Source organism: Salmo trutta, chromosome 25, assembly GCF_901001165.1.
Source record: "Salmo trutta chromosome 25, fSalTru1.1, whole genome shotgun sequence".
Lineage (NCBI taxonomy): Eukaryota > Metazoa > Chordata > Actinopteri > Salmoniformes > Salmonidae > Salmo > Salmo trutta.
In genome coordinates this window covers 44679226-44691663 of record NC_042981.1, presented here as the reverse complement: position 1 = coordinate 44691663, position 12438 = coordinate 44679226, and the positions used below count along the sequence as shown (strand labels likewise).

Below are 12438 nucleotides of genomic sequence, written 5' to 3'. Positions count from 1 at the left end.
CATTGTAGGGTTGAGTTTTACACTAACGAGAAAAAAAGGTGTGGAGAGAATTTAGGCAGCAGTTCGATACAGATGGACGGCATTGAGAAAGAGTGACGAGATAAAGAAGCGGAGAAAGAGGGTGAGAGCTGGGGAGATGAGTGGAAAAGAGTTGGAAAAGAAAGGAACCTAAAAAAAACAGAGCAAGAGACAGGACACTGAAAATGAGTGAGGGGCTGAAAGGGAGAAAGGTTAGCTAGAGAAAGAGCAAAGAAAGTCTGAGAAAAAGAGAGAGAACGAGATGGAACATTAAAAAAGGAAGGCGAGAGAAAATGTTGAAGAAAAGAGCAATGATGACAGAGAGGGCATTTGCCGAAGAGAGGAAGAGTTGTGCGAAAGAGGTGGGGAAAGAGTGATAAGGAGAGATGGAGGAGGGAGAGAAAAGACATTGATGTTTCCCAGGGTTCATTGAGCATGTTGAGGAGGGAGGAGAGCCACGTCAGACTGACACACACACACCATGAGTGAATATTAAAGCGCTCCTCAGGGTCGCCTATCAGAAGTCCAAGACATAAATTCAAGTCCACTTATTAATATCCTGGGCGAATATCTATGATAATCCAATTCCAAGGGCCCGAAAGAAGGGTGATCCCAAAATCAGAGAGAGTCCTGCTTTTTTTAGCACCCAAGATATGTTAGCCATTGTTATTGAAACACCATGATGTGAATGCTTAGTATACAATCTCCTGGTGAAGATCCAGCCAGTTTTGGAAATCTATACCCATGTTCCCAGGAGACCTCTCAAAATCACTATTATCAACATATGATCAACACTCATTATTGAATAAACTTAGATGATGTTTGATGTCCATGAGCATATTTGTGTGCTGTTTTGGCTAGGTGACCTGTGTTTGAGGTCTCTTGTTATTGTATTATTTAACGGACACAGCTCTTATATTATAGATGCATCACTGTTTCTCGGATCTTGACCACCAATAAAAAATCCCCTCACAGTAACATAAGATCTGTCTGACCGACATTAACGTCATAAACCAGATCTTGTTGTTTGGAGAAGAAATGCAATTACTCAGATTTCCAGAGTACAAGGACACCGGCATCAGCCACCAGATAGGTATTTATTTTGTCAGTGGTGGCACAATAGGCTTAAGATACAGTACCAGTAAAAAGTTTGGACACACCTACTCATTCTAAGGTTTTTCTTTATTTTTACTATTTTCAACATTGTAGAATAATAGTGAAGGCATCAAAACTATGAAATAACACATATGGAATCAGGTAGTAACCAAAAAAGTGTTAAACAAATCAAAATATATTTTATATTTGAGATTCTTCAAAGTAGCCACCATTTGCCTTAATGACAGCTTTGCAAACTCTTATCATTCTCTCAACCAGCTTCATGAGGTAGTCACCTGGAAATCAATTAACAGGTGTGCCTTGTTAAAAGTTCATTTGTGGAATTTCTTTCCTTCCTAAAAAGTTCTTATGGATCAAATCCCGTTAGCGGGATCATTTTGAAAACACCGGTTCCAACTCGCCCAGCATGACTATAAAATATAGTAAATAATCAATAAAATTTAAGAAGGGATAAACTGCGTTCAATACTGGACGAAAACAAAGTGAAGCACGTTCCAGGTCACGCGCACCAAAACATTAGAGTGCACCTGGAGTGACACAGGAAAATAACAGGGCTACTTCTTCATTTCTCAAAAGATAAACATCAACCAATTTCTAAAGACTGTTGACATCTAGTGGAAGCTATAGGAACTGCAAGCATATTTCTATAAAACGGGCTTCCCATAGAAAAACAATGGAAAACAGATTGACCTCAACAACAAAAAATCCCTGGATGGATTGTGCTCGGAGTTTCGCCTGCCAAATCAGTTCTGTTATACTCACAGACATTATTCAAACAGTTTTATAAACTGTTATTATCAGAGTATTATCTATCCAAATCTACTAATAATATGCGTATCCTAGCTTCTGGGCCTGAGTAGCAGGCAGTTTACTTTTGGCACTCTTTTCATCCAGACGTGGAAATACCTGCCCCCTATCCCAGAGAGGTTTTGATGTGTTTGAGCCAGTCAGTTGTGTTGTGACAAGGTAGGGGTGGTATACAGAAGACAGCCCTATTTGGAAAAAGTCCATATTATGAAAAGAACAGCTCAAATAAGCAAAGAGAAATGACAGTCCATCATTACTTGAAGACATGAAGGTCAGTCAATCCAGAAAAGTTCAAGAATTTTGAAAGTTTCTTCAAGTACAGTCACAATATACATTGCTCAAAAAAATAAAGGGAACACTTAAACAACACAATGTAACTCTAAGTCGATCACACTACTGTGAAATCAAACTGTCCACTTAGGAAGCAACACTGATTGACAATACATTTCACATGCTGTTGTGCAAATGGAATAGACAACAGGTGGAAATTATACGCAATTAGCAAGACACCCCCGATAAAGGAGTGGTTCTGCAGGTGGGGACCACAGACCACTTCTCAGTTCCTATGCTTCCTGGCTGATGTTTTGGTCACTTTTGAATGCTGGCGGTGCTTTCACTCTAGTGGTAGCATGAGACGGAGTCTACAACCCACACAAGTGGCTCAGGTAGTGCAGCTCATCCAGGATGGCACATCAATGTGAGCTGTGGCAAGAAGGTTTGCTGTGTCTGTCAGCGTAGTGTCCAGAGCATGGAGGCGCTACCAGGAGACAGGCCACTACATCAGGAGACATGGAGGAGGCCGTAGGAGGGCAACAACCCAGCAGCAGGACCGCTACCTCTGCCTTTGTGCAAGGAGGAGCAGGAGAAGCACTGCCAGAGCCCTGCAAAATGACCTCCAGCAGGCCACAAATGTGCATGTGTCTGCTCAAACGGTCAGAAACAGACTACATGAGGGTGGTATGAGGGCCCGACGTCCACAAGTGGGGGTTGTGTTTACAGCCCAACACTGTGCAGGACGTTTGGCATTTGCCAGAGAACACCAAGATTGGCAAATTCGCCACTGGCGCCCTGTGCTCTTCACAGAGGAAAGCAGGTTCACACTGAGCAAGTGACAGATGTGACAGAGTCTGGAGACGCCGTGGAGAACGTTCTGCTGCCTGCAACATCCTCCAGCATGACCGGTTTGGCGGTGGGTCAGTCATGGTGTGGGGTGGCATTTCTTTGGGGGACCGCACAGCCCTCCATGTGCTCGTCAGAGGTAGCCTGACTGCCATTAGGTACCGAGATGAGATCCTCAGACCCCTTGTGAGACCATATGCTGGTGCGGTTGGCCCTGGGTTCCTCCTAATGCAAGATAATGCTAGACCTCATGTGGCTGGAGTGTGTCAGCAGTTCCTGCAAGAGGAAGGCATTGATGCTATGGACTGGCCCGCCCGTTCCCCAGACCTGAATCCAATTGAGCACATCTGGGACATCATGTCTCGCTCCATCCACCAACGCCACGTTGCACCACAGACTGTCCAGGAGTTGGCAGATGCTTTAGTCCAGGTCTGGGAGGAGATCCCTCAGGAGACCATCCGCCACCTCATCAGGAGCATGCCCAGGCGTTGTAGGGAGGTCATACAGGCACGTGGAGGCCACACACACTACTGAGCCTCATTTTGACTTGTTTTAAGGACATTACATCAAAGTTGGATCAGCCTGTAGTGTGGTTTTCCACTTTAATTTTGAGTGTGACTCCAAATCCAGACCTCCATGGGTTGATAAATTGGATTTCCATTGATTATTTTTTATGTGATTTTGTTGTCAGCACATTCAACTATGTAAAGACAAAAGTATTTAATAAGATTATTTCTTTCATTCAGATCTAGGATGTCTAAGTGTTCCCTTTATTTGAGCAGTATATATTGATTTGTTTTACACTTTTTTGGTTACTTCATGATTCCATACGTTATTTCATAGTTTTGATGTATTCACTATTATTCTGCAATGTAGAAATTAGTAAAAATAAAGAAGGACCCTTGAATGAGTAGGTGTGTCCAAACTTTTGACAGGAACTGTAAGTCTCGAAGATTAACCAACGAGACAAAAAACATGATTACCTTGATTATACTCCTGGAAAACGTCAATCATTGTTGCGTGCTGTGTAAAATTTCTCTAGTTCTCTAAAAGGAGCCAATTCCAGCTTACAGTGTTAGTTTATGCAGTAGAGGTTGGAAGAATCTAAGGTGGAAAATGTCAACTCGGTGAAACGAGCTACATTGACATTCTCTGGAGGCAAATTGGAGCGTTTAGCACTTCAAAACCGGCTGTCCTGCTCCATTTGATCCATAAATGAGACCTACCGTTACACACGTAGTTATGGATGAATCCGGTAGGTGGCACACTTACTTTGTTTAAGGTAAAGCACTGTGCCTTTTCATAATATGTGTGGAGTGAGTGTAAATAGACTGCCTGGGTAACTGTGTGTGGGTGTGTGTGTTAGGTTGCGTGTTAGTGTGCGTGTCACGAGAGGAGAATGGAGAGAGGGTCTTTATGTGTGGGAGTGGAAAACATTGTTCTAACTTGAGATTCAGAGATAAAAATGTATAATTTTCCCTCTCAGACTGCCTTTTCTGTATATTACAAATACAGCGCCTACGTCTGAGACACTCACAACTGTACGACAACAGATGAACACTTACAGTCAGTTGGAGTAGGAAGGTCTGACAATGTTCTTGAGTTTCCATTGGACGGGGTGGTTGTTTTAATGTTCTGATTGGTCGGTTTCAATGGCAGTTTAGTGGTGTCGGTTACCGTTGGAGGAAATTCACCATTGGCTGAGGAGAGAAACAGACAAATAACAAATTAGTGACATTCTTTGCTTACCATACCTTTGCACAGCGCTCTTAATTTCCAAACAGTTGGCGATAAGCAGGGTTGCGTTCATTAGGGACCACAAACTGAAGAAAACAAACTGAGACAGATGGGGACTACCTGTACTTGTCCAATAAGAAACGCTCATTTTCCTTTCCGTTGTTAAACATTTTAAACATTTGTAGTTTTGTGCCCTAATGAACATGGCCCAGGTTTAAGCTTGGGGAATACTTGGCTGGATAACCCCAATCTGAAGTTGCATGGCGTTGGTTTGTCCAATAGGGGGCACTCTTACCTCAAGACCAATAGAGTTGGATATAGTGGTGGTGGTGGGAAAGGTTGGGGGTGCTTAAATCCAACTCCTTCCCATCTTCCTCCATCCCTAGGTGGGTAAGTACATTGGATCCGAGGCTTTCATACCACCAGCTCAACCCAATAAAGCATTTGGACAGACCAACCACCTCAACCTACCCCAAGGCCTTAGATCATAAAGCTCACAAGTGCCTTGATCTTTTCCCTCTCAATTTCTAACCTAGAAATACATCTCCCAGGTAAAAGGGATGTTGATTAGGTATTGCTACTCTGGACATTAAGTACTAGACTTTGCCTGTGAGGAGGGCTATGATGATATGGGACTGCATAATGGACTTCTGGTTAAAACCCACACAGACTAGGGTGCAGTGGGAAAAAGAATAACACTCTTTCCATTAATCAGCTGCAAGGGCCAGGTATAAATCCCAGTCCCTGATTGGTCTGTTCCCCAATCAGCAGCAGAGAAAAGGCAAGGTAGAAATAGCCAATCTGATTGTAAGAGGTTTGACGTTCCTCAAGAAATTATACAACGAACCAACCGTACAAAAAAGGTTAAAAAAAACCGTATGATTATTGAGTCACTATCAAAATGCTGATATAGTGATTGCAATTTCACGGTATTGTTACCAGCAGTGGAAACCAATGTGGTTAATAGTGTTCTAAACCATTGAAATTCTCCATTAAAAAAGTTTGAGGAATAGCTCTCAAGAACAAAATGTCAGTGTCGGTTGTGCGACTGCATCAGACTATTGTCGGAATCCTTGTCACATCCACGTGAGATCCATTCAAATGTTAATAGCCATGTTATATCATACCTGCCTCTGTCACTCACATGTGAACATACTCTTTGAGCAACTGTGACATTTTGTCCATTAAAGGGACTGTGACCTGTGATCTGTCGGATGTCTATATTAGAATTTCATGAGCATTCCAGATGTCTCACCTTTACAAATTTCTCACAAATCCAATAATTTCCACTGAAAAGCCACAAAATGTTTGACCATGATCAGAAATGAAAAAAAACTAAGTTAGTAGACCAATGTACTGTAACTTGTCTGAGTAAAAGACAAGTCAAATCAAATTACCTTTTATTTTTCACATGCCCCGAATACAATAGGTGTAGACCTTACCGTGAAATGCTTACTTACAAGCCCTTAACCAACAATACAGTTTTAAGAAAAATAATTGTAAAGCAAAAAAAATATACAACTCCAATTTAAGAATATTTACTAAATTAACTAAAGTAAAAAATAAAAGAGCAACAATAAACAAACAATAACTAAGCTATATACAGGGGGTACGTACCAAGTCAATGTGCGGGGCTACAGGTTAGTCGAGGTTATTGAGGTAATATGTACATGTAGGGTAAAGTGACTATGCATAGATAATAGATAATAAACAGCGAGTAGCAGCACTACCTGCTCCTGGATGGCAGGAGGCTTGGCCCCGGTGATGTACTGGGCCAAATGCACTCTGGTGCACATTATCTGTACAAACTGATTTGTCTTTATCTTACAGAAATTACTGGCAATTTACTAAGAAATTGCATGGTAAAATGACAATTACACAAGAATGACTTGTTTATTTATTTGGAATTCATTAAATCAAGCAGCATTATTAAGCAACATTTAGTTACCAATTCTGTAAAATAACTAGCGGGATATCCATTGATAGCACATCATCCCCTAGTACTGTAAAACATCATACCAATGGTGTTCTACCATCCAGCAGGACACAGAGGTCAAGTCTATGATCACCACACCACCGGAGCGTGGAGAGTCCATTACATCTTATTGATCTCCATTACCCACAACCCCCAGCCTTATTTCACCCCCCTCTGCTGCAATCACAAACCTCTGTAACCACTATTCACTATTCACATTAAGGGCACCTGCTCTTTCCATGACATAGACTGACCAGGTGAAAGCTATGATCCCTTATTGATGTCACTTGTTAAATCCACTTCAATTAGTGAAGAAATGCAACGCGCTGGTGTGTCAAGAATGGTCCACCACACAAAGGACACCCAGCAAACTTGCTACCTTGTCCCGGATCTGTTAGCCACCGTGCTTCTATAGCTGCATTGCTTGCTCGTTGGGGTTTTAGGCTGGCTTTCTGTATAAACACTTTGTGACAACTGCTGTAAAAAGGACTTAATAAATAAACTTAATTAATTGTCCTTCAAGATACCAGTGTCCATAGTCATCAACTAACCAATGGGTTATAGTATACTGCTAAAAAGTGTGCTTTGCAGGTCTAGATAGAGCCTTTTGCAGGGCCATATATGAAGCTAGCCCTAGAACCCTTTTTGGTTCTATATCATGTCTTTTCTTCTAGCAGTGAAGCCACTGCTAGAGTAGTGGGCATTTTGTTCTATATTAAATGTCTTGCAGAGTTAAAAACGAGTTTATGATATCAAAACATTTTCTGCTTTGGCTCAAGATGGTCAATCAGTTGTCTTTTAAAATGAAGAATGAAGTAGGGCTGGCCCTTTCTTCCAACATAATGCCACTAATTTAGACAACTTCCTTTAAAGTTGGTCCTTTGTATTACTTACCACCAAGCAGCTACTGAAAGAACAGCGCCTTTCTGTTCCAGATACATAATCTATCCATCTCTGGAAAATACATAGAGGACTCTGTTTGGGACTAGCTCATCTGAATATCAAGTTGAGAGCCAACTGCATGTTTCTTAATTATGATGGCAGGCCACATTTGTTCCCGCATCATGCCGGCTTGCCAGCTCTTGCCGGCTCGCCAAAAAGACAGATAATCCCCTTTTCCTCCACGCATCGTTCCACAGGCATTATGGGACATTGTAAAAAAAATGGCTACCTTTCATCTCTGTCTCTTTAATAATCTCCTAAAAAACCCTCCCCCTCGGTTCCCCCGACCTGGCTCTGCCATCACTACCTCCTCGAGCTGAACTGCTCTCATTCATCATAATATGGCAAGGGCCTCCCGCCATGGCTGTGTGCGGTACGTACTGCTTCAAGTACGGTACATGCCTTTCGGTCTTAGCCATGCACTGACTGTAGAATTCCACTCAAGACACAACCCCTGATGGAAAAAATGGGAAAGACATCCATTTTGATTGTCAGGTCAACACAAACAGTTACTATGTTGTCAATATTACTAAAAAGATGATCTAAAATATAGATTTTATGCTTAATTATTGGCCTCGTTTTTTTTGCCTTGGTCATTAAGAGATGCAGCGGCCATGACTGAAGCCAAACAAAGTCTTGAGGGGTGGCTTAATGTGGGTGTGTCTTGTGTTCGTGTGTTTGCACGTGGCAAGCGTTTGTACATTCACTCTGTCAAAACAGTACAAAGTTAGTCACACACCCTTTTAGATAACTTCAAACAGCTTAACTAGGTCTTGTGTCTTGAAGTCACCTAGGCAAGCTAGTGCTAGACAACTTCTTTTGCCAATTACCCTCGTGTGGGACTGTGGCAAAGTTTGTTTGACATTGGATAGCCGATCCCTGGGGCTAGTAAGAGACTGTCAACAAATTACACAATGTAAATGGGACAATATATATTTTAGTTGTCTCATTAAAAGCGTTCAATGTTTGTATATGAAATTTCACAATTTAAAAGCAGTTTGAGGTTTTTAAGTAATTGAAATGTCAAGCTATTGACCTTTTAAAATACACTACTTGACCAAAGTATGTGGACACCTGCTTGTTGAAAATCTCATTCCAAAATCATGGACATCAAAATGGAGATGATCCCCCTTTGCTGCTATAACAGCCTCCACTCTTCTGGAAAGGCTTTGCACTAGATGTTGGAACATTGCTGCGGGACTTGCTTCCATTCAGCCACAAGAGTTTTAGTAAGATCAGGCATTGATGTTGGCCGATTAGGCCTGGCTTGCAGTTGGTGTTAAATTTAATCTCAAAGGTGTTCGATGGGGTTGAGGGCAGGGCTTTGTGGAGGCCAGTCAAGTTCTTCCATATCGATCTCGACAAACCATTTCTGTATGGACCGTTCTCTGTGCACGGGGGCATTGGCATTCTAAAACAGGCATTCTGAAACAGGAAAGGGCCTTTCCCAAACTGTTACCACAAAGTTGGAAGCACAGAATCGTCTAGAATGTCATTGTATGCTGTAGAGTTAAAACCTGATGGGGCTAGGGGAGTATTTGCACGGCCAGATAAAAAACGTACCCAATTTAAACTGGTTACTACTCTTGCCCAGAAATGAGAATATGAATATAATTAGTAGATTTGGATAGAAAACTCTCTAAAGTTTCTAAAACTGTTTGAATGGTGTCTGTGAGTATAACAGAACTCATATGGCAGGCCAAAACCTGAGAAGATTCCATACAGGAAGTGGCCTGTCTGACAATTTGTTCTCCTTCTGTGGCATCTCTATCAAAAATACAGCATCTCTGCTGTAACGTGACATTTTCTAAGGCTTCCATTGACTCTCAGAAGGCGCCAGAAAGTGGAATGACGTCTCTCCAGTCTCTGGGCGAAAAACAGCAGGAGATTGTGGTCAGGCTGAGAACAGTGACACTGGAGATGCACGTTCATGTGAATTCTCCATGTTTTTCTTTCTCTCTTTGAATGAATACAACGTCGCCCGGTTGGAATATTATCGCTATTTTACGAGAAAAATAGCATAAATATAGATTTTAAACAGCGTTTGACATGCTTCGAAGTACGGTAATGGAATATTTTGCATTTTTTTGTCATGAAATGCGCTCGCGCGTCACCCTTCGGATACTGACCTGAACGCACAAACAAAACGGAGCTATTTGAATATAACTATGGATTATTTGGAACCAAAACAACATTTGTTGTTGAAGTAGAAGTCCTGGGAGTGCATTCTGACGAAGAACAGCAAAGGTAATCCAATTTTTCTTATAGTAAATCTGAGTTTGGTGAGGGCCAAACTTGGTGGGTGTCAAATTAGCTAGCCGTGATGGCCGGGCTATGTACTCAGAATATTGCAAAATGTGCTTTCTCCGAAAAGCTATTTTAAAATCTGACACCACGATTGCATAAAGGAGTTCTGTATCTATAATTCTTAAAATAATTGTTATGTATTTTGTGAACGTTAATCGTGAGTAATTTAGTAAATTCACCGGAAGTTTGCGGTTGGTATGCTAGTTCTGAACATCACATGCTAATGTAAAAAGCTGTTTTTTGATATAAATATGAACTTGATTGAACAAAACATGCATGTATTGTATAACATAATGTCCTAGGAGTGTCATCTGATGAAGATCATCAAAGGTTAGTGCTGCATTTAGCTGTGGTTTTGGTTTTTGTGACATATATGCTTGCTTTGAAAATGGCTGTGTGATTATTTCTGGCTGGGTACTCTCCTGACATAATCAAATGTTTTGCTTTCGCTGTAAAGCCTTTTTTAAATCGGACAATGAGGTTAGATTAACGAGAGTCTTGTTTTTAAAATGGTGTAAAATAGTCATATGTTTGAGAAATTGAAGTTATAGCATTTTTGAGGTATTTGTATTTCGCGCCACGCGATTCCACTGGCTGTTGCCCAGGGAGGTTAAGATTTCCCTTCACTGGAACCAAGGGACCTAGCCCGAACAATGAAAAACAGCCCCAGACCATTATTCCTCCTTCAGCAAACAGTTGGCACTATGCAGTCGGGCAGGTAGCGTTCTCCTGGCATCTGCCAAAAACAGATTTGTCCGCCGTACGTTAGTGTTGCAACTGAGGACAGACGATTCTTACGTGTCCCATGTACATTGATTGAAATAAACCCTACCCAAGTAAAACTGTTATGGTACCCTTCATTGCGTGACATACCATGTTTTCCTATCCTGTCGTAAATCTCCGTTTTGGATGAGACTGACTTTATGACCAAAATTATCCTATTTACACATATAGGCTGTTTTGTGTTGCTTTTGTGCTTGTCTTTTTTCCACTAACACTTGCAGTCATCTTTTCTTAATATTTTGCTGATAGTTACTTTTTTAAAGGAAAGTTTTACTTACAATGTCTGTGAAATGTGGTTGTCTTACCAACTTAGTTGAATGCACTGACTGAGTCGCTCTGGATAAGAGTGTCTGTTAAATGACCAAAATATACATGTATCAAATCAAATTTTATTGGTAACATAAACACATGGTTAGCAGATGTTAATGCGAGTGTAGAGAAATGCTTGTGCTTCTAGTTCCAACCATGCAGTAATATCTAACAATTTCACAACAACTACCTTATACACACAACTGTAAAGGAATGAATAAGATGTAATATAATGTGATATTACTAGCATGATTCTTTTAAAAAGTCGATTGTTGACTACTATATTTAAAAGATTAGGTTTCTGTAAATGTAATATCCCTATGCTTTGATATGGGCCCATATCATAATCAATCTAACGGATGGTGGTCTGCATATGAAAAAACTCACTGCAACTTTGACTGAGAGGCAGAACTCATGTACAGTTGAAGTAGGAAGTTTACATACACCTTAGCCAAATAGATTTAAAATAATTTTTTTCACAATTATTGACATTTAATCCTAGTAAAAATTCCCTGTTTTAGGTCAGTTAGGATCACCACTTTATTTTAAGAATGTGAAACGTCAGAATAATAGTAGAGAGAATTATTTATTTCAGCTTTTATTTCTTTCATCACATTCCCAGTGGGTCAGAAGTTTACATATACTCAATTAGTATTTGGTAGCATTGCCTTTAAATTGTTTAACTTGGGTCAAACGTTTCGGGTAGCCTTCCACAAGCTTCCCACAATAAGTTAAGTGCATTTTGGCCCATTTCTCCTGACAGAGCTGGTGTAACTGAGTCAGGTTTGTAGGCCTCCTTGCTCGCTCACGCTTTTTCATTTTTTATAGGGTGGAGGTCAGGGCTTTGTGATGGCCACTCCAATACCTTGACTTTGTTGTCCTTAACCTGTTGGGGATAGGGGGCAGTATTTGCACGGCCGGATAAAAAACGTACCTGATTTAATCTGGTTACTACTCCTGCCCAGTAACTAGAATATGCATATAATTGGCTTTGGATAGAAAACACCCTAAAGTTTCTAAAACTGTTTGAATGGTGTCTGTGAGTATAACAGAACTCATATGGCAGGCAAAAACCTGAGAAGATTGCAAACAGGAAGTACCCTCTCTGACCATTCTTTGGGCTTCTTGGCTCTGTTTATTGAACATTTAGGATCTTTGCTGTAACGTGACACTTCCTACAGCTCCCATAGGCTCTCAGAACCCGGGAAAAAGCTGAATGATGTAATTCCAGCCCCAGGCTGAAAAACTTTAGCGCATTTGGATGGTGGTCGATCAGAGGGCCATCAGACTGAGGCTCGTGCACGAGGGGATCCCATGCTTTTACT

At 41.1% G+C, this 12438-nt stretch overlaps 1 protein-coding gene across 1 annotated transcript in view; it reads right to left on the bottom strand.

The window, feature by feature from the left end:
* The window catches only part of LOC115162610 (ALK tyrosine kinase receptor-like), a 748203-nt gene that overhangs the window by 94513 nt on the left and 641252 nt on the right, over positions 1 to 12438 (bottom strand). Inside the window, exon 11 of the mRNA XM_029714073.1 lies at positions 4626 to 4760. Coding sequence (XP_029569933.1) covers positions 4626 to 4760 — 135 coding nt within the window. The remainder of the gene's footprint in view (positions 1 to 4625; positions 4761 to 12438) is intronic.